General features: G+C 36.3%; 1 protein-coding gene across 3 annotated transcripts in view; it reads left to right on the top strand.

Annotated features, from left to right (window-relative positions):
- Window positions 1-27,755, top strand: part of slc4a2a (solute carrier family 4 member 2a) — a 76,325-nt gene that overhangs the window by 30,538 nt on the left and 18,032 nt on the right. For 2 of the 3 annotated variants that reach the window (XM_056477478.1, XM_056477470.1), the window contains exons 3-17: window positions 1,021-1,177; window positions 2,591-2,847; window positions 5,718-5,842; window positions 5,921-6,153; window positions 8,346-8,485; window positions 11,293-11,349; window positions 11,907-12,087; window positions 16,191-16,326; window positions 16,423-16,615; window positions 16,989-17,094; window positions 18,509-18,693; window positions 21,268-21,484; window positions 21,580-21,783; window positions 25,874-26,022; window positions 26,522-26,716. In XM_056477478.1, the coding sequence (XP_056333453.1) occupies window positions 1,021-1,177; window positions 2,591-2,847; window positions 5,718-5,842; window positions 5,921-6,153; window positions 8,346-8,485; window positions 11,293-11,349; window positions 11,907-12,087; window positions 16,191-16,326; window positions 16,423-16,615; window positions 16,989-17,094; window positions 18,509-18,693; window positions 21,268-21,484; window positions 21,580-21,783; window positions 25,874-26,022; window positions 26,522-26,716 (2,535 nt within the window). The remainder of the gene's footprint in view (window positions 1-1,020; window positions 1,178-2,590; window positions 2,848-5,717; window positions 5,843-5,920; window positions 6,154-8,345; window positions 8,486-11,292; window positions 11,350-11,906; window positions 12,088-16,190; window positions 16,327-16,422; window positions 16,616-16,988; window positions 17,095-18,508; window positions 18,694-21,267; window positions 21,485-21,579; window positions 21,784-25,873; window positions 26,023-26,521; window positions 26,717-27,755) is intronic. The other variant, XM_056477486.1, reaches the window with a different exon arrangement.

The raw sequence follows: 27,755 nt of genomic DNA, 5'->3' as shown, positions 1-27,755 counted from the left end.
ATGTTACGAGTTTAAGATGTTAAAGTGAGATGCTGTAACATTTAGGTGAGACAGGTGCAATGTGTGCGGCAGATCAAGGATGAGGCAGGAATCAATTTTCTATTTTAGCTTTTTTTACTCAATGGTTTAAACAATATGTAACAATAATAAATGGAAAAAAGAAGTAAACATTAACAATTATTCTCTTTAAACAAAAACATTGAGTGTAAGCCAAATCAAAGAAATTAACAAAACAAAAAATCCTTAAATCTAAAGTCTGAACTAGGTGACAAAAATAAATAATGAAAATAAACCCCGAGATCTTCAGTGTACACGACACCCGAACTAAACTAATTAAACTACAAAACTCAAAATTACACAGGCAGCAAAACACTCAAACTAATCTAACAAATTCAATCTAAACTAAAACGAACCTAACGAGATGGTCATAGGCTCAGTTTAGAATCACACAACAACCATCAAATTATTTTACTTAAAGCCAACGAAGTTTAACAAGTAAACTCAAATTACCACAGTTAACTGAGATAATAAATCACCACACAGCCTAAGCATGTCAAAAAGCATTGCGTGGAGCACAAAAGGTATGCCGAGGCAGAGCGCACATCACACACTGGTCTGTCGGGGCTTTAAATGCTTGAGGCTCATCTGAGGATTGGTGGAACCGACACTGTCATAATGATGATGACAGATGCTCAACCAATAAGAAACCTAAGGGTTGAGTAAGAAGCGGAGAGGAGAGTGAGAAAAATAAATACACAAAGAAAAAGCAACATCAAACATAACAATTAAGTTGCTTCATACTTAAGTCAGCTGGGAGGCCATGGCCATTTAATTGATTCACTTCTTTTTATGTGATGTACTACTTTGAATGTGTAAGAAACGTGCTGGATATATAAACTCAGCTTACCTGTAATATACAAACAAGCTGACGGACATGATAATGACTCTCTTTATTTACATTTTGTTATCTGAAAAGAAAAAGAAGTGAATGTTAATATTGTTGTCTCTGTTTATGTGTAGCCTGTTGCAGTGCAGCCTCCTCCTCAGCGATGTGATGATGAAGATGAAGGGGACTTGAATAAGACACTGGGAGTTCAGCGCTTCCAGCAGATTCTCACACCGTCTCAGCGCGTGCCCATAGAACAACACCGCACCTTCAACGAGGAGGACTTTGAGTGTGAGAGCTTCACTTCTGATGCTGTAAAATGCATCCATATTCACCTTAAAATAAACATATTGCTTCATTATTGCAGTAAATCAGAGACTCTGAAAACGCAGAGTTTTCACTTTGAATGTGCAGTGCTCACATATACAGTCAAGCATAAAATTATTTATACTCCTGGGATATTAATAATTTCAAGCTTGACTGTATACAAAAAGCAATAAAAATACAGTGTAAGGACAGTGTATAAACAATTTTTTTGAACAATATTAAATGTAACCTAAAGCCCAACTGTATATAACTGATAAGAAAAAAAATACAAAGAAACTGTTATTTCAACAAAAAAGTTACACAGATAGATCACTCACAAATAGTAATTTACTGAACATGCACTCTCCCTCAAGTTGTTTCTATGAGTTTTATGAGCTTCTTTATTCGGTTGAACACAAAATAAGATATTTTGAAGAATGTTTTGAAACTGGTAGCCATTGATGTCTACATTAGAAATTTTCATTTTGGGCGGGACTGTCACTTTAAGGTGCACCCCCAAATTATTATTATTATTATCATAAATTTTTTTTTACCCATACCCATTCCCCTTGGCCCTTGAAACAGAGTGTGAAGGGGAAGGGCTTAAAATTTACCCCTAAGAAATGGGACAGCACTACAACACCAGCACATGTCATCATGAGCTATTAGTTTATATGAAATCGACAATGCCGACTGCTCTAGTTAGTCCAGTTGCGTTATTTCTTGGTATTTATCTTCAGGAAATTCTAGGAATGAGACTTTTTCCGTCATTATATACGCTGTAAAAATATATTTTGCGCTTGATGTTATTATTTTTTATTTTTCCTCATTTATTTATGCTTTTGAATTGCATTATGGGACATTGATCTTTCTTTCAACAACTTTTAACCTTGAAAGCTTTGAAAAAGTGACTTTTATCAACATTTTAAGTTAAGTTTCACTAACTAAGTTTAAAGTGATATATTGTCTGGGTTTGTGTTGTATATTACAGTACAAAAAAACATATATTAAACTGCCAGTAGATTTTTTGTTATTTTACAGACTTATTTGTCTATACATTATTACTTATACAATTACTATTTCAGACTACTAAAATGTCAATAAAAGTCACTTTGTTAAACTGCAGAGTTGAGTTTTCAACATCAAAAGTCAACAGAGCAGATGCATTAAGCATCCCATAATGCAATTCACATAAATAAATAGAAAACACTTGTGAATCACAAAATACTCAAACTGTTAAACAACAGATATTTTTGACAGTGTAGTTAGGAAACTTTTGTACTTGATCATTTTTATGCTCTTTTAACATTAAAATTACGTATAAAATTAAGTATAAAATGCTTGCAGTGTTGGCCTCCATACTGAATCTCGACTAATTGGGCTCTGTGCTTTTTTTAGATCATCGTCACACCTCTCTGCACGTCCACCACCCTCTGTCTAAACACCTCCCCGATGGCCGGAGGAAAAAGCCCGGGAGGAAGAGGAAGGACTTGGGCCGGAGGAGGAGTTCCTCCATGGGAGCAGCTCCGCCAATAGATGAGGATGATGAGGATGAAGAAGCGGATGAGGATTCCTGCAGCCAGCAGGACAGAGAGGGCAACGTCACCACTACACCTACACCAGACACAGACACAGAGGACAGAGAGCGGGCACAGGTACAGCAAATTATACAGTATATCAAATATATAAGAGCACATTTTATTATCAGTAACAGTAATGGCGTTGTAACAATCATTCGTTTGATTACTCGTTACTGAAAAAAGGCCGTATTGGACATTCCAGATTAACATATGTACATTTACTACAAGGAAAACATCCCCAAAATGTCAACTTTTGGAATTCCCTTTGTATTAAAGTTATCAGATAACGATTTTTATCTGGAGAGACTTTAAAGCAAATGTTTTTAACATGATGCTAGATTTTTTAGCAAAGTAAAGCCTGTTCCACACCGCAAGTGTTAAAGTGCTGATTTAAAGTGGCAGTGCATTGATGATGACCAAAAACACATTGAGTGACAGTAAAAAGTAGCAATTTCACCCATTGATAGTGCATTGATAATATCCACTGATTTCTATATATTCAATCAAATGAACTTAAATAATTAAAAACGGCAACAAATATTTATTTGGGCTCGAACTACAAAACCACATTTAAAACAATTTTAGTTTTGCTTAAGTTGCACACTAGTTTGATCATGTATAAATATCATTATAACTATATTATATTTAAAATGTTATTATAACTATAGGCCTACATCAATCTGACAATCAAAACAAAATTACATGATATCACAGGCGAAAGTCTTCTGACCGAGTGCAGCTTAAAAGACATGAATGACACTCCTCATAGAGCTTGAGCAGCATACAGTTCTTTAGGATCTATATAATTGGTAAAATAAAGACTTGCAGGTTAAAAAACAACAAGATTGGAGGAAGTTGTCTTAGTGCAGATAAAAAGTGTCTTTATATAGGTATATAGATAGATAGGTAACTAGATAGAATAGACAGGGATAGATTGATCTGTGCAACAGATGCCAATCCCCTGCGTGCTGCTAAATCACGCTCTGCTTGCGCTTGCAGTGTGAAACAGGTGCAAACCTTAACAAACAGTTTTGATTTTAATCTTATGTATTATTTAGTGCTGATGATGTATTTTTATTGTTATATATTTTTTCTAGACAAGTGATATTTATAAAAAGTTGTAAATTTTATCTGGTTTTGCCATGAAATGGATATGAAGTTACTGAACAAATGTTAGATACAATGCCGTTATTCACATCACTGTCCACAAAAAAAAAAAAAATACTATTATTTATTCCGCCATCAAAAACCTGGAGCCTGTGGTGGTTCTAGCTTAATTGGCTTAATTGAGAATGTTATTAAGTCTTACCTCCCTAACTCATTATCCCTCCTTTCTGCTTCATAGCCATACTTAGTCTAAATAACATCATCATCATATTATATAAACTTCATTTTTGTCAACTTGCAAAACTCATGTCACCACCTTGTGTCATAAAAGTAACATAAAAGGCTGTTACTCCAGTTTCACAGCGTTTTATTGGCATGCTTGTAAACAACCGGGATTCACACCGGGAGCAGGAGCAGCGCATGTGAGGTGCACGGGAATGTTCTGCACATATGCACAGTTTGCTTTCATCAGTGTTGTTTTAGTTGCACATAGAGAATAACAAACTTGCACATGCAAAAGACGCCAAATGTGAATGGCCCCTAACGTCTTTATTCTGCGATTGCAGATTATCTAACAATACATTTGCATAAAGTAAATCGTGTCTCAAAGTTTACTGGGGCACATATGAACTTTACTGGGGCACATTTTTTTATTTATTTAATTTTTTTGCACTGTCTCCCCGTGCTGCCCCCAGTAAGATGCCGCCCTGGGCGAAAGCCCATATTGCCCATGCCTTAATTCAACACTGCCTGGAGCATAAAGGTCCGTGTGGAGTTTGGTTCCTGAATTAATCAGTCAATATTCAGTGATTTATGACAGTGACTTGCTAAGATTCCAAATGAATCAGCCATTTGAAGTGAATCACTCTCCGGGGCCCTGAGCAAAGTTGACCATAATGTTCTACTTTGTAAGTGAGGAGAGGTGAAGGTGCTAGATGGGGGTCTTCCGTAACCTGCTGTGTACCTTCCAACCCAGGCTTATTCTGAAAACGTGCCTCTATATACATTTATTGAGACCGCGAAATACGTCCCAGGGAGTATGTTTTTTTGTTTTCGTTTTCGCGAATCCACGAGAGGCCACTCTGTACGCTTTTTGAGATCTTCTCTCGCGAGTGCCATTCATGCCTGCTGTTCTCGCATAAATCCACTAGAGGCTGCTGTTGACTGACTGAATGACTGACTGACTGACCGATTGACTGACCCACCCTCCTTCTTCCCTAAACCCAACCACTTTTAATGATTGACCTGCCCACCCACTTCCTTAAACTCAACCAAAATTTTCAAAAGCAATCCAGAAAAGGAAAATCCCTCGTCTGATTTTTACCACATTTTCAGATTTTACCACATTTTCACCCTGTTGTTTACTTGTTTAGTTTATTTTTTGGTTTCTGTTTTTGTTTTACCCGCTTTCTGGAACCGTTCTTAACCTGACTCGAGCCTCGTTGTCGTGGTCGACTCCTCTCTGCGTCTCAAGTGCGCCAACATACATGGCGAGCTAACGTGACAAACTGATTACAGTGGGAAAGCTGTGCATACGGAGGTAAGCTGTCAGCTGGTAAGTGAGAAAAGGAACAGCGTCATACCGCCACGTAGCGTTCGTTTTAAAGACGAAATGCAGCCATACGTACTTCTGGCTACATAATTTGCGGTCTCCAGAAACGTATATAGGGCTACGTTTTCAGAATGAGCCTATGTTGGTACCATCTGTAGTCCGCGTATAGGGTGGATTGTGAGAAAAGAAGTTTACCAAATTCAGCCTACACAAAGGGACATCTTCAAATTTGAGTTTGACATCCCTGTCTTATGACCCCGCTAACCTGTCTCTTGTTGGCCTTCAGTTTTTTGTATCAGAAGATGATCCCAAAAAGAATGGTGGAGTCTCACCTCATCGAAAATCGTCAATCACGTCCCATTCAAAACTACACACCAGCATCAGCATCCCAGAAAATGTGACCGCAGCCTCGTGAGTGTGCACTCTAAATGCTTTCAAATGCATGTACTGTGTGTGTTCAGTCGTAAGTGTTGTCTGTTATGACCACAGGGGCAGAAGTTGGGGTCGTATTCCTCCCAATGGCAGACGAGTGTCCGCACCCTGTTTGTTTCAAAGTGTGAGTTCGCCAGACGGCAGCTGTAAGACTGGCCGCAGTTATGATCTGCAGGAGCGCCGGCGCACAGGCAACATGACCGGCGCCATGCTGTCACACTACCAACAGATGCCCACTGATGAGAGCGAAGCAAAGACACTCGCTACTGTTGATCTGGATGGCATTAAGAGTGAGTTTGTGTACAGTTAATTTAAATATTTACTCCACAACGTAACACCACAGAAGAGTTCTGTAACATATTTACAGTGGGGCAAATAAGTATTAAACAGGTCATGTTTTTTCTTGGGAATAATATTTCTAGAGGAGCTGTTGACATGGAATTGAACCAGATTTTGGTAAAAACCCAAATAATACAAACATCATAACAAAATAAATAAAATAAAATATGAAAATTTGTTATTTGTAATAACAATGGAATGACACCAGGAGAAAGTACTGGACTACAGTACTACTTTATGCAGAAGGCTTTTTTGGTGATGGCAGCTTAAAGACACCTCTCATATGAAAAATGAAGTCACATGCATTACTCTGGTGTGATTTTTTATTTTTTTTTTCCAGTGTAAAATTGTTGATGGTTCTGTGGGTCTCACCGATCAAATGTGATCTTTATTTTGTATTTTCTATTGCATTCAAGTAAGGTGATTGGCTGGGCCATTCTTATAGCTTGCTTTTCTTTCTCTGAGACCAAATGAGAGTTTACTTGCCTGTGTTTTGGATCATTGTCTTGCTGAAATGTCCACACTGGTTTCATCTTCATCATCCTGATAATGTTGGACTGAAACAGCTAATATTAATTTACAATGAGAAAGGGCAGAGGGTTGCTGAAGACCTACTGAAAGATTTTAGCTGCTGTCTGAGCATTCACTGCATTTCTACACCTCCCTTTCTTCATGCGTTCAATACTTTTACCCTGTGTCATTTCATTTTATTACACATAACTTAATATGTAAACAAATTAGTTTTTTTGCATATGTTGATGTTTTTTGGTTGTTAGCAACATCTGGGGAAAATTTCAAGTCAACGACACCTTTAGAAATATTTTTCTAAAAATAGATGACATGAGAAAAATGAAAAATGATGACATGCTCAATGCTTATTTTCCCCATTGTATGTTTAAATGTATTTTATTGCACTCTACACCTTTCAAAATTTGTGGTTCGGGAATTTTTTTTTTATGTTTTTGAAATCCCTTGTCCTTGTTTGTGTAAAATTGGACAACATGTTCATTGAACAACGTAAGATCACGAAGAGGTTTTGAAATATAAATTCATATTTAATCATACATATTTTTGTTCTTTTATTCTGTGATATCTTTAAAATAATTTAGTTCAGTATTTGTTATGTTTTGGAAATATGTTGTTTCATTATTTGATGAATAATTCAGTACATTTTAAAAATATTATTACAATTTTAAATAACTTTAACAGTAATTTTCTGTTTTTAATAATGTATGCCTAATTTGTTTATGCTTTCCTCAACCTTGAGTTTTCAGGGTCACATGATCTTTCATAAATTGTTTTAATATGCTGATTTGGTGCTAAATTAACATTTTATCTTATTATTCTTGAATCATTCTTGAAAAGTGTTGTGATTAATATTTTTGCAAAGACGGTTTTTGTTTGGGATATTATTTTTCACGGGAAAAAATACGACTGAACCCAAACTTTTGCATAAAATACTATTCATTGTTATAATATTTGCATAATACATGAAAAAAGTTGGTGATTCATTCTGCTGTGATTAATAAAGTAATATTTTTTGGGTGAGAGTGTTTGTTTTTCAGTATGACCAGCGAGTATTGAGCATTTGAGCTGACCTTAGATCAATAATGACGTGTTTTGAGTGGAGAAAAATGTATTTGTTTTTCTGGTTCGTTATATTTTTTTCTGCTGTTATAAAGGTCTTTATTTACCTTTCTCTTCTCATTCTTCTGAGAATAAATCATGTTTTCAGATTGTACATCAAACCATCTATGGCTGTGATTCAGGAATGTGGACATTCTCAAAGGGTGCTGAGCTGCCCACTACAACTGTGCCTTTGACGTCGCTTCTGTGTGTGTGTGTGTTTGTGTGTGCTGTAAATACAGATAATTTGGCCAAACAATAGATTACTTTGAGACATGAAATTCATTGAGTCATGTTCTAGTGGCGCTCAGTTGAGTTTTCAGATTGGCTGTCTGTGTTTGGACGCTGAAGGTTGTTTTGTTATGTAGTAGGTATTGTCAAGAATAGGTAAGCACTGAGTTACTGATACTCGAAGGCCTTCTGCTGGGTTACAATACAGTCAGTGTTGTTCTGACTTGTTTGTTGTTTCCAGCTCTTGGTTTAGTATTTCAGCTTTGTCTTGCTGTCGTTGTTGCAGGTCACAGATTTGAAGATGTCCCAGGAGTGCGGCGGCACCTGGTTAAGAAGAGCGCTAAAGGTCAGGTGGTTCACATTGGCAAGGACTACAAAGAGTTCAGCAGTCGTGTTCGGACCAAGCTGGATCGAACTCCACATGAGGTGAGGAGTCAGCTGACTAGATTATCTTTCCTGTGTTTTCTAGACTTGTGTGTCATCAATACCTTAAAGCTCAAGTGTGTAGTTTTCAGTCTATAGTTTGATCGACTGAGTAAATATCGTTCCTACAATATGATATTTGGATTCTTGTATCATGGTACAATATTATTATAGTTTTAAATATATTGTGATATTCTGCAATAATATACTGTCACATTCAAAGGTGGGGAAAAGGAGCGAGTACTCAAATGCAGTAAATAATATAGGTTTATTAATAATAAAAATAAAACAAAAGGCAAAACAAACAACCCTGAGGGGGAAAACATTAACAAAACAAACAAATTGGGCTGGCAGGGAAGAGCAGGGCTGGACAATGCTGGACACAACAGGACATGGCGATATACGAGGATGAACTGTCACAAGACAGCAGACATGAGGAGAATATAAGCAGACATAATTAACAAACAAACAAACAAACAAACAAACAAACAGGTGAACATAATAAACTAATAATGGGTTAACAAGGAGAGTGGGACTAGACAGGAGAGTACATGACACAAAGAAACAACACAAGCCATGTGCTCAAACCTATTAATTCAATTCACCTTTAACAATTAACCGTGTGTTCACATGAGACACTAAAGCACGCGGCACATATAAACATGTACCATGTGCTAAACACAACACCAACAGAAGACTGAACGCAAGACACGAGTACACGATAAATAAAAACTCATCGTGCACTTACACATGCAATGTGTATGTTTCATCCCAGCGCCAACCAAAACCACTAGACTGAGACGCTGGAAATGAAACACCACGCTGCAGACAGAACGAACACAAAGACCAGAACAAAAGCACGCCTTGCATACACGCCCCGACCTTGCATCAATGCGCACGGCCCAAGCGCGGCCGAGACAGCGCTCGTACAAAAAGACACACAATGACAAAAAATGAGTGCTCGACCCGAGAAAACTTGAGGCGAGTACAACATACAAGACATGACAGGACTAGTGTCTGGACTCTGGCACCAAAACAAGAATTAACAAGACCGGAGTGGCAGAATCCTGACATATACTGCATAATACTAATACATGCAAAAATGATTTGATTCCTGCAGTGCAAAAAGGGATTGTCAACCAAACAAACTGACCAGCACTTTCATGAAAACCCTGTCATAAATGTTATATGCACCTTTCTGCAATGCCACTATTTTTATTTTATGAAATCACTGCATGTTAAAGCTGACCACGCTCACCAGGAAAAACCAAACACTACTATCTAGTGGACTGAAGAAACTGATTTTAACATTCAACCAAATAATAATAAAACATTGGTGACATATTGATATGGGCATCAATGTATTCTTGCAACTTGATTGTTTTATGTTCAATCCACCTATGGGTGAAAAACACGGCACGGTGGCTCAGTGGTTAGCACTGTCGCCTCACAGCAGAAAGCTCACAGGTTCGAGTCCCGACTGTGCCAGTTGGCATTTCTGAGTGGACTTTGCATGTTCTCTCCTTGTTTGCCTGGGTTTCCTCTGGGTGCTCTGGTTTCCCCTATAGTTCAACGACATGTGGTATAGATGAATTGGATGAACTAAAATTGGCCATGTTATCCCAACACAAATTGATTGTGTGTAAGCCAGCATTTTTACAGTGTTGATATAATATTGGGTAACACTTTATTATGATGGTCCATTTGAGTATTAGTAGACTGTCTGCTTAATATCTGTTGATACTGCTCCTTCAACAGACATTTAACTGACTATAAGAACATGTCAACTTGCACTAACCCTAACCCCAACCTAATAATTTATAATCTAATGAGAATTAGCATTCAATTCAACAAACAGACCCTCAAAATAAAGTGTGACCCAATATTGATGCAAAAATACTACGTAATATCGATATTTCCCCCCACCTCTTGTAAATAACATGATTTGTTGAGTCAGTGACTCAATACCTTGAGTTAGTAAAAAATTATCTTTGACACAAAACAATCTTTGACAAACTCAATCGAGTCAGTCAGTAACACAATTAGTTAATAACATTATTTGAGTAATTCAAACGGTCAAGTCAATAGCATGGTTGTTTGAGTCAGAAACACGATTGAGTCTGTAAGGGAATCGGTTGAGTCAGTGACAATTGGTTGAGTCAATAAAACAATTCAATGAGCCAGTATACAGTTAAGTCAGAATTATTAAACCCCTTGAACTATTAGCCCCCCTGTTTATTTTTTTCCCCACAGAGAGAAGATTTGTTCAACACATTTCCAAAAATAATAGTTTTAATAACTCATTACTAATAGCTGATTTATTTTATCTTTGCCATGATGACAGTAAATTATATTTGACTAGATATTTTTCAAGACACTTCTATACAGCTTAAAGTGACATTTAAAGGCTTAACTAGGTTAATTAGGTTAACTAGGCAGGATAGGGTAATTAGGCAAGTTATTGTATAATGATGGTTTGTTCTGTAGACCAGGAGCTTTCAAACTGTGGGGCACACCCCACCAGGGGGGCACCAGCACTTATTAAGGGGGGGCGCGAGAATTTGAGGCGTGCACTCGAGTAAATTATGCTTTGATTTGTTGAGTGAAAATCATGAATCAGTATTGCTATATTTGGCTAGCCAAAATGCTCAAACAAAATAACCACAGTTTGACAGCCTATTAATAGTGAATACACTTGGGAATACAAAAAGAATACACTTGAGCTTTAATGTTTACTTATACTGAGGAAGAAGTCTAGTATAGTGGGGTGTCTCTATTATTGGCTCACTGAGCATGCTGTTGTTTATTAGAGGCGATCATGGCCCTGTTACATGGACCACAGGGTTCACCGTGCCCACCAGCTGAAGGTAGGGCAGCACAGAGCTGCTGTGAGTGCTTTGTAGAGTAGCTGAAGCTTGCGTGTGATTTTTACTCAGCACTTGTTTGCTAATACCACATCTCTGGCTCTGGTGTTGAAGAAAGCAGTGGATAGTCACAATGTCAGAACTGTGTATAACTCAAAACTCATGCTTCAGAATGCTTAAAATTAGTTCAAGGAAATGTAATAATTCTATTGACAGTGTCAGCTTGAATATAGATTTAATCCCAGAAGTTGAAATATGAAGATATCTTATACTGGCTTGCCAAAAGATTGCTTTTACCTGAAAGAACTGTGAATAATATATTCACAGCGAAATGTGGACTGAATTTAATCTTGCCTGCTTACTCTAACACAGTATACAGCATTAGCGACTATGATGCTTGAACTATATCATTTATTTTAGGTTGTAAAGTTCTGTAAACTTGCCAACGTTTACTAAACCCAACCAAACTTACTAAACACACTGATGAGCTGGTGTATTTGATGTAAGAATGTCAAATTTTGAAAGAAAGGCCATGTAATTACTGTGGGTTTTTCTCTCAGGTTTTTGTTGAGCTGAATGAATTACTGATGGATAAGAACCAGGAGATGCAGTGGAAAGAAACTGCTCGTTGGATAAAGTTTGAGGAGGATGTTGAGGAGGAGACTGAACGCTGGGGGAAGCCTCATGTGGCTTCACTCTCGTTCCGCAGCCTGCTGGAGCTCCGCAAGACCATTTCACACGGTGAGAGAGAGAGAGAGGCAGAAAAACACAAAACATCTTATTATTGTGTGAAATAAAGATTTTATTTAGGAAGTTGTTTTAGGTTTCCTATTTTCTGAAATATATGTATTTATACATTCATTATGTAAACTTATTTCCTTATTATATCATTTTTAATCCTTATATATTTTAATGTTTTTTGATCAGTTCATTACAGCCAGTTTGTGATCATCCAAAACCGGACATGATGTACTGAAGTAAACATGGCCTTAAAAAATTAAAGCCAAAAAATTTGTATATTTTTTTTTACATCAAATCAAATAAAAAAATTTTGCCAAAAAAGTCCTTGACAATAATAGTAAACTGCATTATACCAATTGGTGTAACAAACAGGTCATAAAAAACAGAATGAAACTGTTCGCCATGCTATTTACTACATATGCTGCTATATATTCTATATTTACTATACTGTATGTGCTATATATTTCCAGTAAATGACATTTTATTATCGATATCTTTCAGCATGAGTAAACATTTGTTTCCAAAAAAAAAATAGTTAAAACCCTGAGTTTACATCTAAGATTTAAACAAAATTACCATTGCTAAAATTAAACCTTTAAAATTATACCTATAATGCTATATTCTTGTGTCAATTATGACATTGAATGAATGAGCTTTTTGTTAGCATATTTACTGCAGATATTTTTTTATTCTTTTTATTCCTTTATTATCTGTCTTTTTGTCCTGTCTTTGTCATTCTGTTGCACTGAAAATGTCTGTCACAAAAACAAATTCCTTGTATGTGTAAACATACCTGGCAATATTGCTTTTTCTCTTTTGGTGTGTTAGAAGAAAGAATAGAAAAAGAATTGCAACCGCAGTGAGGAATCAAATGTCAGAAAAAGTCAATCAATTTTAGAACCACATATACACTTGAAGTCCCCCTGAATTATTAGCCCCGTTTATTTTTTTTCCCAAATTTCTCATTAACGGTGGGAAGATTTTTTTCAACTCATTTCTAATAACTGTTTTATTTTATCTTTGCCATGATGACAGAACATCATATTTTAATAGATATTTAAGGTGACATTTAAAGGCTTACCTAGGTTAATTCGGTTAACTAGGCAGGTTAGGATAATTAGGCAAGTTATTGTATAACTATGGGTTGTTCTGTAAACTATAGAAAAAAATTATAGCTTAAATGGGCTAATAGTTTTGACATTACAATGGTTAATAAAAAAATAAAAAGTGCTTTTATTCTAGCTGAAAAAAAAACAAATAAGACTTTCTCCAGAATAAAAAATATTATTAGACATACTGTGAAAATGTCCTTGCTCTGTTAAACATCATTTGGGAAATATATAAAAAAGAAAAAAATTCAAAGGGGGCTAATAATTCTGACTTCAGCTGTATGTATGTTCAGATAACATGGTTTTTGAGTCACGGATCAGACCATTTGTCAGATCAGGAAAAAAGGGAGGAAACAAAAGGCAATTGCTTTCCATTTATACAAAAAATATTACTGCAAAAACCATTGGTTTTAACAAACAGAACTTTGAACCTAAAATTTTTCTAAAAATAAAAATCAAGAAAAAAACTGCTAAAAAAATATTCAATGCGAAAAAGTATCTTTTCTACTGTTGTTGATAATGCTAAATATAAAATTCTAACATTGTGTACAACATATTATATTTATTTTAATTTAATGATTCAACAATTCACACATAAAATTTAATGTTTCATTATAGGTGGATCATTTTTTTAAACCTATCCAGTGTCATAATTTTGATGGTTGTTTGTCGCCACCCATTTGTTACACAATGTAATTGCAACAACATTCATCAGTGTCAAGTTCCATTAAACAGTGATTTTTATCTTTACCATAAACATCAGTGTTTATATCTGAACTATAAACTGTTATCCCAGTACCTTTGTTCTTTAATTGTTTGTAACTAACTGAAAAAGTGTAAAAACTGAATCTCTCTAGATCAAATGCAGATTTGGATGCAGCGTTTTGAAGGATTAATAAACATGCAAATCATGATCATTTATCATTCATGTTGCACAGGTTTGAATTGAGATCATGATCTTTTAATGTTTTATTGTGCAGCTTTACACTGAATGCATTAATGCAGGCTAAATAAACAGTGACAGAAAACACCTTTAATTAATAACCTAAGATAGCATTTAGGTTCCACCTCAACTTTTTCCATAATCATTATATTTTACAGGTAAGCCTAAATGCTTTCATACACGTGATTTGAATGAAGTGGGAGGTGATCTCTGCTATTGTTATAAATGTTGGATTAACCTACAAGTTCAAAAAAGTGATTAATCTGTGAGTCACGTGCGTTCCGTACGGTTCACGAGTCAACAGTTATCCGTTACACCCCTAATATATTTTTCTAAATACTCTTTGACAGTATTTTTTAAATTTTCAAATGTTGCTAAGGGTGTTGTGCAGTCAACATAGATGAAGCAAACAAGAACGGTTTATCACAATAAAACAAGGATACTGACCAATCAGTAGGGATGCACCGATTCCGATACTTGGATCGCATAATGGTTCGATACTGCATATTTTTGCTGGATCGGGTGTCGGCCAGTTGGTACCGATCCAATTCTGATCTTGCGCGTGAGCTTTATTCTGTGTAGTTTATAAGTCAACAAACGCCACAAAGGTAGCCTATTATAAGGCACTAGAAAGTTGTCATGTAGGCTTACTATATCCTAAATGTTTTGAAGCCATTTTATAGTTTAATGTGAAGTACAGATAAAAATTCAAGTGGGTAAATTCATGGTCACTTCAGTGCTTCTCGTCGCTGTGCCTGTCAATCATTCTCCATTCATTCACAATTCAAACTGCGTGTCGTGTTCATGACAACACGAAAAACTTTCTCCAAGACTATTTGTTCCTGTAGGCCTACTTGACACTTTAAATGAGAAATAGCTCAATAATAAAATGGACAGACAACGCACCGGTTTCTCCCTTTTGTGCTGCTGTTTTAGAAGTGTCTGTATACCGGAGGGCTGCGCGCTGTGTCAGTGATGCAAGCGATTCATTCAGGCACCAGCTGCGCAGACGTGACATGCGCCGCTCCGTAAGATTATTCTTACAATAAGTTTCTGTTCTCTCATCCTTCCGACTGAGTTTAGGCTATTCTTCTGAGGGGAGTACTTTAAGTGCTGTGAATAGTTTGTAAAGCCTGGCTCATTGTGGTTAAAGTAGTTGATTAAATTAATAAAGTGAAACTGACGACCCGGCGCATATGAATTGTCATTAACAGAAAATTATTTAGCCTAATATAGGCTACTCTGAAACTGTGAATATTTCACTGTAATTTTATATATTAATATTTTATTTAACAGACCTGTTTGTCAGTTTGTGCGCTGAAGCATTGGCCTATAAGCGGATCTTGTTTTGAACTTAACCTCAAATATTCTTGTTTATTTTGTAGATAACTTACCAACAAAAAGACATTTAAATTACCAACAAATTATACCAAACAAAATTTGTTTCAAAAAGAAATTTTTTCAGACAAAAAATCATTTTTCAGACATGCTTTCAGTTTCTCCATCTCACTCGCAGCGAGTTTATGCGAGGGAACATTTATTAAGTAAAACTGGCCTCAGACAGTTTAGTTAGTCTGCGTCAAACCTGCAGGAAAATATCAGGCTTTGCTAAAAGGCTGGTTAATTTCCAATCACTTAGGGTAGCCTATTACAGATATCAAAGAAAAATCTTATTATTAAAAAGGAAACATAAGCTGGACCACAACAGATCATATCAATGTCATAATGAATGCTCAAATAATGTAGCCCATAGTTTATAGCAAGCGTCATGTTTAGATTGTGCCATCTGTCATATACAGTAGGTCTAGGTGTGTTATTTTTACTAAAGAAGATATATTATTTGAGATTATCACCAGAACTATCGAAACTGTATTATGTTAGTAAAAAATAAAAAATAAAAATAAAAAAACGGCACAGAATCGGGATCGGATCTGTAATGGTTGATACTCAGAATTTTGGTATCGAGATCGGATTGGTTCCAAAAAATGGTATCGTTGCATCCCTACCAATCAGCACCAGTATATTGATATACTGATAAAGTGATTTTACAGGTGCGGTGTTGCTAGATCTGGACCAGAAGACCCTGCCTGGCATTGCTCATCAGGTTGTAGAGCAGATGATTATCTCTGATCAGATCAGAGCACACGACAGAGCCAATGTGCTGCGAGCCCTTCTCCTCAAACACAGGTCAGTTCACACACTAAATTACCTTTACAGTACATATAAAAAAAAAAAAAAACACGCCAATAAAAATGCTCACTTTGTTGTTCTTCTGTTCAACAGTCATCCTAGTGATGGCAAGGAGCACAGCTTGTTTAACCGGAACATTTCAGCAACCAGCCTTGGCTCTCTCATCTCTCATTATCACAGCACTAATCATATCGGTGCACCAGAGCTTCCTGCCACAGACCCTCTCATTGGAGGACTCCGCAACTTTGAGTCACGCTGTAGTGTAGATTATTTAGAGAAGAACGAGGTATTGTGTTCATTTGAAGCCTCCCAGCTTTTTTTTATATTTGAAAGATGTCTAATAGCTGTCAAACTTGGATGCCTCAGCTAAAACAAGGCTAAATTTGAACTGTCAGTAAAAATCTAATAAACACCTAGTAATAATCTAAAAATTGTCATCAAATGTGTTAATGAACGTGAATTTTGTCGAATCTTTGATGACTTTTGACATCTTTTAGATTTTCACTGACAGCCCAAATTTAACCTGGTTTTAGCTGAGATGTTTATGTTTGGATATCTATTAGACATTTATTAAACACAGTATTGCTTGGTGGTCTGTGTATGTGTTTTTGAGATGTAAAATAGATGAAAAATTGACTTTTTCCTCTTTATTTCCACAGAAAGACTCTCCACAGTTTTTTGCTTTGCACAAAACCAAATCAAAACATGAACTGAAGTTGCTTGAGAAGATTCCAGAAGATGCAGAAGCCACCGTTGTTCTTGTCGGTCAGTTTACTTTCTGCACATGTGATAACTGTAGAAATCGTACAGTTTTCTTTATATTGTGATCATGTTCACAGGATCAACACTTTAATCATGTTCATCTTTCTTGAGTATGATCATTCTTTACATTTCTGCTGTATGGACATGACACCTGATAACCAGTGGTGTAAAATATTGAATTACAAATACTCAAATTACTGTAAATAAGTCTTTTTTGTCATAAATTGTGTTTAATAAGTAGTTTTTAAGAAGTGTATTTTTATCTGAGAACATTTTAGTGCTTTATCAGTAATTTACTTTTCTTTAACTTGCAGTCACTTCTTTATCTGTTTATTTTTTTCTTGTCTGTGGTGATTGGCTAATAGTCAGTCCCATGATTCCAATCGAATCAAATTGCGCAAAGAAAAATTTAATCCGACTGACCTCCAAACTCAGACGCTTTATAAATGCAGCAAACATGTAGTGTGACAGCATTAAAAGTGTCCAACAAGACACAAAATCATTACACACGACAGCCGTGAGACTGCATGTCCTGATAAGAAAATGAAGGACGCCTGCTGTATAATGACTGAATCATTATTTAAATGCACTACAAAATGTTACGTTTTCACATAGTACATTTACAAATTGCTGCATGAGCTTGGCTTACAGCGCCAACTGTTGGACACTCGTAGTTTGTTAATCAGGATGCAAAGTGCATAATATGCATTAACATATTGATTACATGTAAATGCATCAACTTGCTTTCTGTTGGCTTATTATAGAGACATATATTAATGTAATGGAAAATAAGTTAACTTATACTTAGAAACACGCTTAAAAGAAAAATAGGACTGATGTAAGCTACATTTTTAATTTGCTGGGTACAAGATAGACGGTATTAGTTGACAGTTTTCAGTACTCTTTCCACCACATTTCTCTTAATTGTAAATTGGGCTTTCTTTCTCTAAAGCTTTTTTGAAATGAAATGTGGCATGAAAAGTGCTATACAAATAAAACTGAATTGAATCTGTGAAGTGACGCAGTGGTGCAGTAGTGAGTGCTGTCACTTCACAGCAAGAAGGTCGCTGGTTCGAGCCTCGGCTGGGTCAGTTGACAATTCTGTGTGGAGTTTGCATGCTCTCCCCGCGCTTGCGTGGGTTTTTTTTTCAGGTGCTCTGCCCCGGTTTCCCCCAAAGTCCAAAGACGTGTGGTACAGGTGAATTGAGTAAGCTAAATTGTCTGTAGTGTATGTGTGAGAATAAGTGTGAATAAATGTTTCCCAGTGATGGGTTGCGGCTGGAAGCATCCGCTGTGTAAAACATGTGGCGGTTCATTCCGCTGGGGCTACCCCAGATTAATAAAGGGATTAAGCCAAAAAAAAAATGAATGAATGAATCTGTGAAAGCCCTGATGCAGACAATCTTGATTTTTGCAGGCTGTGTGGATTTCCTGGATCAGCCCACCATGGCTTTTGTGAGACTGAAGGAAGCGGTTCTGTTGGAGTCAGTTCTGGAAGTGCCGATTCCAGTGCGGTTTCTGTTTGTGCTCCTCGGCCCACCGAGTGCTAACATTGACTACCACCAAATCGGCCGCTCCATATCAACACTTATGTCTGATAAAGTAAGCACAAAGTTAACCAAGTTCACTGGAATCGCTGGTGCAATTAAATAAGCAATTTTTTTACTCAGAATTTTTGTTTTGTCATGTTTTGCTGAGCAGAATCTACACTACTGTTTAAAGGGTTTTTTTATGGAAATATTGGGCCTTATCATACACCTGGCGCAATAAGGCGCAAGACGTGTTTGCCGTGATTTGTTGCTATTTTCAGACCAGCGCAACTCTAATTATCACATTTTGTGCCACGTTATTTAAATAGCAAATCTATTTTCACCACTTTGTGGACTCATAGATGTTCCAGTCTAAAAAGGAGGTGTGTTAAGGCGTATTGTTGACAAGTTGCTATTTTGATGAACTGAAATAGACTGCGCCATTGACCAACTAAAAGCTGGTCTGAAGTCCAGCACAGAGAGCGATAGTTGTGCGCCAATGCAGGTCCAACAGCGTACACATTGCTTAATACACACAGGGTGTACAGCAATACACAAATATCATTACATATGAAAACAAATTAGAGGATCAAAATGTTAAAAAAATAATTATTTTCTACATAAATAAAAAAACCACTAGCTCCATGCCTTCTTCACCTCGGGGGGGGTTTTCAGTTTATTTATGACAATTTTCATTCGTATAATGTTATTATTATTAGCAGTATTATTTATTATTCATTCATTTTCTTTACAGCTTAGTCCCTTTATTAATGCGGGGTCGCCACAGCGGAATGAACCGCCAACTTATCCAGCACATATTTTACGCAGCGGATGCCCTTCCAGCTGCAACCCATCTATGGGAAATATTATTTATTATATGCATATTTACATTTGTTTTAATTAAAACAAGTTTAGATTTGTCCACCTGTCAGGTTTTGGAGACGTATGCATCACCATATGGGGCATAAGAATAGGATGTGTCTTTGATATAACTCAGTTTTTTGACCACACTTCATTATTATTGTTTATTTATTCGTTTGCTGGAAATTAGAACTGAATTTAGTAATAGTTTTGAAACAAATCTTTGTGCTTAACAAACGAAATTAAATATGTAGGCTAATGAATGTCTTCAGTGGAGTGAGTTTTCACCGTTTCCTTACTCCACGAAAGTAAAGGAGTAAAGTAAAGAGTAAAAGTAAATTAAAGATAAAGTAAAACGGCCAAATGGAGGAGGCTCATTCTTTATTCTCGCGTTGCAGATGGTCTGTTTAAATGTTTTCTCGCTAGTGAAGCATTCAGTATTTTTACTTACAAAGTCCGCCATGTAAATAGCAAAGCGACATGGCACGACACAACTGACTCTTAAAGGGAATGGGAGATGATACACTGATTGGTTTAATGCATGTTATGTTCAAAACACACCCATAACTCATTAAGAGAATAAGCACAACCCTGTTAGACCATGGGCCGAAAATCTTATTTTTCCATCCTTAAAATAGCAAAAGTCGATTCGAGTCTTATTGCTTTTGCGCTTTAGACTTTGCACCTAGATCGTTAAATAGAGCCCATTATGTTGATCAAAACTGAAAGTAAAAACATGTATAATATTAAAAAGGAGTTATATTTTAAGAAAATGCTGATGAAAATAAACATTAAACACAATAATTTTTTGGGGTGGTAATAGAAAATCTGGACAATAAGATATTTGGTCTGTTTGAAAGTACCATATGTACAATATGATTCGAGCTACTTTCAATTGTGCACCAGATAAGCATATTAGATTAACCTCTGAAAGGTCATGTGACATTAAAGACTGAAATGATACTGAATGAAAACTGAATGAAAGTTATTATTGCACAGTATTATTAGTATAACTTTTACAGTATTTGCAATTATTAACAAACAATTGAACATCAATGTGTACATATTACAAAACATACTGTGGAAGAAATGAGGTCTTTCAGAGAATGCAAAAAATAAAATAAAATACATAGTGTATTTATCATACAAATTCCTAAATTAACACTTTTACTTGAGTTGCAAAATGGCATCATATTTTAAGTTCTGCTTTTCAAAAACTCGACCAAAATAAATTCAAACATTATATTGATTTGCCTTTGAATTAAGCTTTTTTCTTATTTCTCCGTTGGCAGATATTATCTTGTTTTAAGCATGGACCCACTTCATTTTCAGATAACATCCGAAGTAATTTTGTTTCTCAAGTAAATAGGAGAGCTCATGTATTTGTAGTAAAAAATACTTGAAGTTATTTTTTCAGTTTATCTATTTAAAGGGATAGTTCACCCATTTTGTCATCATTTACTCACCCTTTAGTTGTTTCAAACCATTATGAGACTTTGTCTTCAGTTGAACACAAAAGAAGATATTTTGAAAAATGTTGGAAACCTGTAACCACTGACTTCCATAGTTTTTGTTTTTCCTACTATGGATGTCAATGGTTACAGGTTTTCAGCTTTCTTCAAAATATCTTCTTTTGAGTTCGATGAAAGAAAAAACACCTAAAGGAGAGTGAGAAGTGAGTAAATTTTAAATTTTAGTGAACTATCTCTTAAATACATCATCATACAGCATTCACAAGTATTTTTGTTTTGAACCGTTTTAAATATAAATGTGATTTCCCACCTAGCACTTCCATGAGGCAGCGTATTTAGCAGACGGACGCCAGGATCTACTGACCGCCATCAACAGCTTCCTGGACTGCAGTATTGTGCTTCCTCCATCTGAGGTTGGAGGAGACGAGCTGCTGCACTCCATTGCCCGCTTCCAGAGAGAGATGCTGCACAAGAGACACGAGCAGGAGGTCAAACTACAGGCCAAAGAGCCCAAGAGCCCAGATGACATTGGTACAAGGCTCAAATAAACAATGCGAAAGTCAACAGAATTCTTTCATGTTTATCCAAAGTTAAATGATCTCTTTCTTCATTCTTAATGTTGTCAGCTCTACAACCTCCTCTGAAACCTGAAGATGACCCTCTTCGGAGGACGGGGAGGCTGTTTGGTGGTGTTATCCGAGATGCACGGCGCCGATACCCCAAATACATCAGTGATTTTAAGGATGCGCTGAGTCCTCAATGCATGGCTACTGTCATATTCATTTACTTTGCTGCTCTTTCTCCTGCTGTCACCTTTGGAGGACTATTGGGTTTGTCGGAGTTGATTCTTTTATTATTTAACACAACATTTAACATGATACACAACACCCCATAATGACAATGTGAAAATATTTATGTACATTTTTCAGGTTTTTTATTTGTAATAAATTTGCAACAATTTCAAGGCAAGTTTATTTATATAGCACATTTCATACACAGTGGCAATTCAAAGTGCTTTACATAAACAAGAATAAAAGAGACAAGTATAAGAAAATAAAAACAAATTATAAAAATGATTAAAGAAAAACAGATAAAAACAGATTAAAATGTGTTAAAACAGGTTATAAAAGAATGAAAAAGAAAAGAAAGACATAATAGTGCGATCTGTCTGACGTAGCACAGTGCTCATTCATTAAAGGCACAGCTAAACAGATGTGTTTTCAGTCTTGATTTGAATGTGCCTAATGTTGGAGCACATCTGATCATTTCTGGAAGCTGATTCCTGCAGCGAGGGACGTAGTAGCTGAAAGCCGATTCACCCTGCTTTGACTGAAATCTTGGAATTTCTAGTTTATTTGATCCTAAAGATCTGATTGAACTGGTTTGTATTCAGTGAGCATATCTGTGATGTATTGAGGTCCTAGGCCATTTAGTGACTTATAGACCAGTAATAATACTTTAAAATCTATTCTGAATGTAACTGGGAGCCAGTGTAAAGACCTGAGGAACGGGGTGATGTGCTCTGATTTCCTGGTTCTGGTCAGAATCCTGGTCGCAGCGTTCTTAATGAGCTGCAACTGTCTGACTATCTTTTTGGGAAGGCCCATGAGGAGGCCATTACAGTAATCCACCCTGCTGCTGATAAAAGCATGAACAAGTTTCTCCAAGTCTTCACTGGAAACAAAGCATCTAATTCCTGCAATGTTTTTGATGATAGTATGCTGATTTACTAACTGCTTTGACATGACTATTGAAACTCAGATCTGACTCCAGAGTCACACCAAGATTCTTGACCTTATTTTTTGTTGTTTGATCTTTAGTGCCAAGGTACGCATTCACCTCAAGAACCTCATATCTGTTTCCAAACCCAATGACTTCAGTTTTCTCTTTGTTTAACTGAAGAAAGTTCTAGCACATCCAACTGTTCATTTCATCAATGCAATGACACTCGTTTACACTCATAGACATTTTTAAACAGGGTAGCAATGCCTCCACCTCTCCTATTAGCTCTGCAAACACTCAAAAAATCTAAGTTTAAAGGAGCTGTTTTATTCAGAACTGCTGCGCTACAGCTGTCATCTAGCCAAGTTTCATTTAAAAGCATAAAATCAAGGCAATTTGTGTTGATAAAATCATTGACTAAAAGTGACTTATTGTTAAGTGATCGGATGTTTAAAAGTGCTAATTGAACAGTTTTAGCTGTTGTGCCTACAGTAGTCTCAGATTTACATTTAATAGACACAAGATTTGAATGATTCGCTATACGGCCTGAAGAAATCTGGCTCTGTCGCAAAGACCTGAGGCCTCTCCTAGATATAGGGCGAGGTGGGCTCAGAGATGGGTGTAAGACTTGCTGATTTTTAGTTGCTAACTGGGGGCTTGCAGCAATGGAGTGTGAGAGTTTAGTTCCAGCAAACACCAGTTCCTCCATCTTTTTTGAAAAATTCAAGAGAAGAGAGCAAGGTGACAATGAGAGCGTGTCTGGTGACAGAGGCTGTGGGTCTGGAGTTTCTGGCTGCTGAGATATGTTGACCTGGCTGTTTTCCTGGAGATCATCCATGAGTGCTGAGACTTGATGCTGTTCTGATGCATCACAGTCTGCCTGTGTTGAGCTCAGTGTGCAGGGCTCAGATGGCAGTTTGTCCGATATCAGTGGCTGTTGTGTCTGCATGGTGTTATTGCTGTCCTTGTGGGATGCGTCAGCCACAAGTCCACCCAGGAGCTGATTTGAAGTCCTGTGGTCATTCGGACATTTGCTAGGTGTGTGTGTGTGCCATTTGGGTTGAGTTCAGTGGCGCACACAGCCAATGGATGATGTAAGGAGAAATAGATGTTGTCCTTTAGCACTTTTGCACAAAGTTTGTTTGGATGAAGGCCGTCTGATGTAAATAGTTGTCTTTGGTTCCAGAAGAGATTGAAGTTGTTGATGATATTCAGTCCTTTCCTGTTACAGGTTTTCTGCAGCCATGCATTTAGACCAAGGAGCCTTGAAAACATATTTGTCCCTCTTGCAGGAAGTGGTCCACCGATGAACGGCTGAATTTTCAGTCTTTCAACTGTTTCCAAAAGCTCACAGAAATCTCTCTTGAGCAGTTCTGACTGTTCTTTCCAAATATCATTCTTCCCCACATGGATGATAATCCGTTTTGCATTCTCATGTTTCCTTAATATGTTCTCAAGCTCTTTGTTTATATTACAAACTGTTGCATGAGGGAAGCAGTATGTCATTGTAGCTCTGCTCCTAAAATTTTTGATTATTGAATCTCCAATAATCAATGTTCTTATCTCGGCTGCAATCAGAGCAGAATGCCGCTGTCTAGTCGGCTTTGAGCCTCTGTTTCGTGCAGAATTTAGCTGCTGAGTCATGCGATCTCTGTCTGACTGCATTTGGGGATTCTTCACCCATATTACTGAAAACTTCATTTCTGTTCTGAAGCTGTTTTGAAAATTTCAAAAACTCTTTTTTCACATTGTCATTATGGGGTATTGTGTGTAGAATTTTGAGCAAATAAATGAATTTCATTCGTTTTGGAATAAGGCTGTAACATTAAAAAAAATGTGGAAAAAGTGAAGCGTTATGAATACTTTCCGGATGCACTGTATCTCTAAATATAGATATAAAAATATAGATTTAATAAACAAGTTTCAGATTGGAGTTTGAAACCTAGGTGTTTCCTTTTTTTAGTTTATTTGTTTCATTTAGGATCTCATTTGAATTCTATAGACAATAACCATAAAACTTGAGAGAATAGTTTTTTTCACAAGAAGGAGATGTCTTCTGTAAAAGATGACTGGAATGGCATTTTATTGTTGTTGTTTTTAGGTTAAAAGATAAATATTAGTAAATATTGTTAATTATATTTCTTAATATGAAAGTGTTTATTAAAAGTAAAGACAAAACAATGATTTTAAACCTTGATAAATGTTGATATAAACAGGGCTTGACATTAACACCCGCCAAATGTGGGTAGATTTCAGCTGTGGCGGGTTAGACAGACACTCCCAATAGCCACTTTGGCTGGTTAAAGATCATTTTTAATTGTGGTTTTCTTAAAAAGCAGAATTCATCAATAAGGATAGACCAATCAGGGACCAGCTGATTTCAGGTGATGCGATGCCCGCGAGTGTTTAAAAGTTTCAAAAAGAAACGGTTCCTTGCGCCATGCATCTCTGCCTGGAAACGTAACTGGTGCGATCATTTCTCTTTTAAATAGACTTGATAAAAAGCGACACTCGTGCACCCTCAGTCCTGCTGCTTTCAAGAGCTCCAGTTTTTCAAAGGTCTTTTTGAAAGCAGCAGGTTGCTTTCACTTTAACCTTTCACATGATCATCCTTTCATTATCGCACTTGGTATGTTTTTCACCTGCTTTCTTTAGCTTACAGTTATTTTGGTGTAAGAATTATTTATGTTTTAAATTGTTTTGGTGTGGCCAGAAAGAAAATTGATAACTCCTTAGTGTTGAGCCCTGAAAAGTGATGTGCAATAAAAACTAATTGCAATACGACACTATGAAACCACAACCCATTTGCTCATGCTCATTGAGCAAGCTCATACACAACACAAAACAAGTGGAATAAATGAGGAAATCAAGTCATTTTAAAGTCTAAATCAAGTCATTTTAGCATGCCAAAGTCAAATTTTATGCATATAAAATATATTTTCCCAACAACAAAATTGTGACTAGTAAAAAAGTAATGTTGGAAAACTGCTAGTCACAGAGGCTGGTGATCAAAAAGCTAATGTCAAGACCTGGATATATAGATTCCTGGACCAAAACAAGCAACACTTCTGTCCTTCGGGTCACTTTGATCTGTGAGGGACACTTTGGAAACCAGTAAAGGCTAGTTAAATGGCTATTTTTAATGATCCAACTAAAATTCGGAAGCATTACTAATGAACTCATTTACTTCTTCCACAGGTGAGAAGACCGATGGTTTGATTGGTGTGTCAGAACTGATCATTTCCACTGCCGTTCAGGGAATGTTATTCTGTCTGCTTGGAGCTCAACCTCTGCTCATCGTGGGCTTCTCTGGACCCCTGCTAGTGTTTGAAGAGGCCTTCTACTCAGTAAGTATATCTAACAAAATAAGTACAGACAATACAGATTCACCCTTGTGTGCTGTTGGGGCTGTTTTCATCTATTCTGGGGTGATTTTGAGAGTTAATTTGGCCACAACTTTCTCTGTGTTTCACCAAATGGAATGATTTTTGGTGACAAAGCTTATTTTGAAAATTCTGTGGATTTTTTCAAAAACTCAACAATAGACTATGGGAAAATTGACTTCCCTTTCGTTATGTAAGTGGTTGTTTTTGCCCCATTGACTTCCATTATAACAATTTTTTGATTGCAACGCCATGACAAAATATATTTATGTGTTTTTTTCCTTGTTGGGAAGAGGTACAATTTGTCATTTTTACTACTAAAAGAAGTTAGAATCACTATTGCAGTGATGTATAAAAAACAATTCACACTACTGAGCGTGATTGATGTTAAGATGATGATGTAAATATTAAGTTAGAAACTGAATAGTAAAAGGTTTGAGCATATGAATCAATGTGTTTGCAGTTTTGCAAGTCCAATGACCTCGAGTATCTGACGGGCCGCATGTGGATTGGGATGTGGTTGATCATCATTGTGTTACTCACTGTAGCCTTTGAAGGGAGTTTCCTGGTGCGATTTGTGTCACGCTTCACCCAAGAGATCTTCTCCATCCTCATCTCTCTCATCTTCATCTACGAGACCTTCTTCAAGCTTGGCAAAGTATACAAATGTTTTTGTTGTTGTTGTTCATACTAGAATTGTCACAAATATATATATTTTATACTTATTTAAACTGATATATTTGAAACAAAACAGGATCGCTTTTTGGCAATATCGATACAATAATCTGTGACGTTCGTCTTTTGTTGTGGTGTTATGGCCCACCATAGTCTAATTTGTTCTTCCAATTTCACTTTACTGTACACAGTTGGTTTTGTAAACATAAACATCTGAGGAAAAAAGACACATGCAACATGATATTGTGTGCATTCAGTCTTAAAAGTGACAGCAGCCAAATTATCAACTTTACTTGTCTTTAAAAATGTTTGACAAAAAGGTAATGTAAGTCAGGTCATTTCTTTCTGTAATATTGAAATTAATAAATACATTTATTGATTGAAGAATTGTGAAATATTACTGATATTTGCATTTTTCAGGATGATAAGGATATTGTTAAATGGGGAAAAATATAAAGAAAAAAAATTAGTGCTAATTATAAACAAATTGTCTGGTTTCCTATCAATGGAATATTTATGTGGACTGAGACACTATTACAACAACAGGTACACCAGGCTTACTTGTGTTTAAATTGCAACTTAATGTACAAAACATTATGAGATTTTTGGGACTACGATTCTATCTCTTTCTGATGTGACAGTATTTGCCTGTAATATTAAAAAATGGAATCAAAGTGTTATATTTTTGGGTATTAGTATTTATTAGTATTTAACATTTATTTTAAAGTAATTAAATAGAACTGTTGTATTTTAATATATGTAAATTATTTTCTTCAGAAAACAATTTAATATGTTTGGGTCAGTTTTAGGCATCCTTGTTGCATAAAAGCAATTACTTTAAAGAAATCCCAGCTAACAGTTTTAGGTTTAACAATTTTAAAAACTTTCCCTAAAGTTGCAGTGCTCAGCATATATGAGTACACCCGGAGGAAACCCACATGAACATGGGGAGAACATGCAAACTCCACACAGAAATGCTAACTGACCCAGCCGAGGCTTGAACCAGCAACCTTCTTACCCAC

This window comes from Danio aesculapii, chromosome 2, assembly GCF_903798145.1.
Source record: "Danio aesculapii chromosome 2, fDanAes4.1, whole genome shotgun sequence".
Lineage (NCBI taxonomy): Eukaryota > Metazoa > Chordata > Actinopteri > Cypriniformes > Danionidae > Danio > Danio aesculapii.
Note: the sequence above shows the minus strand (reverse complement) of the source record. Positions and strands in the feature narration are given on the sequence as shown.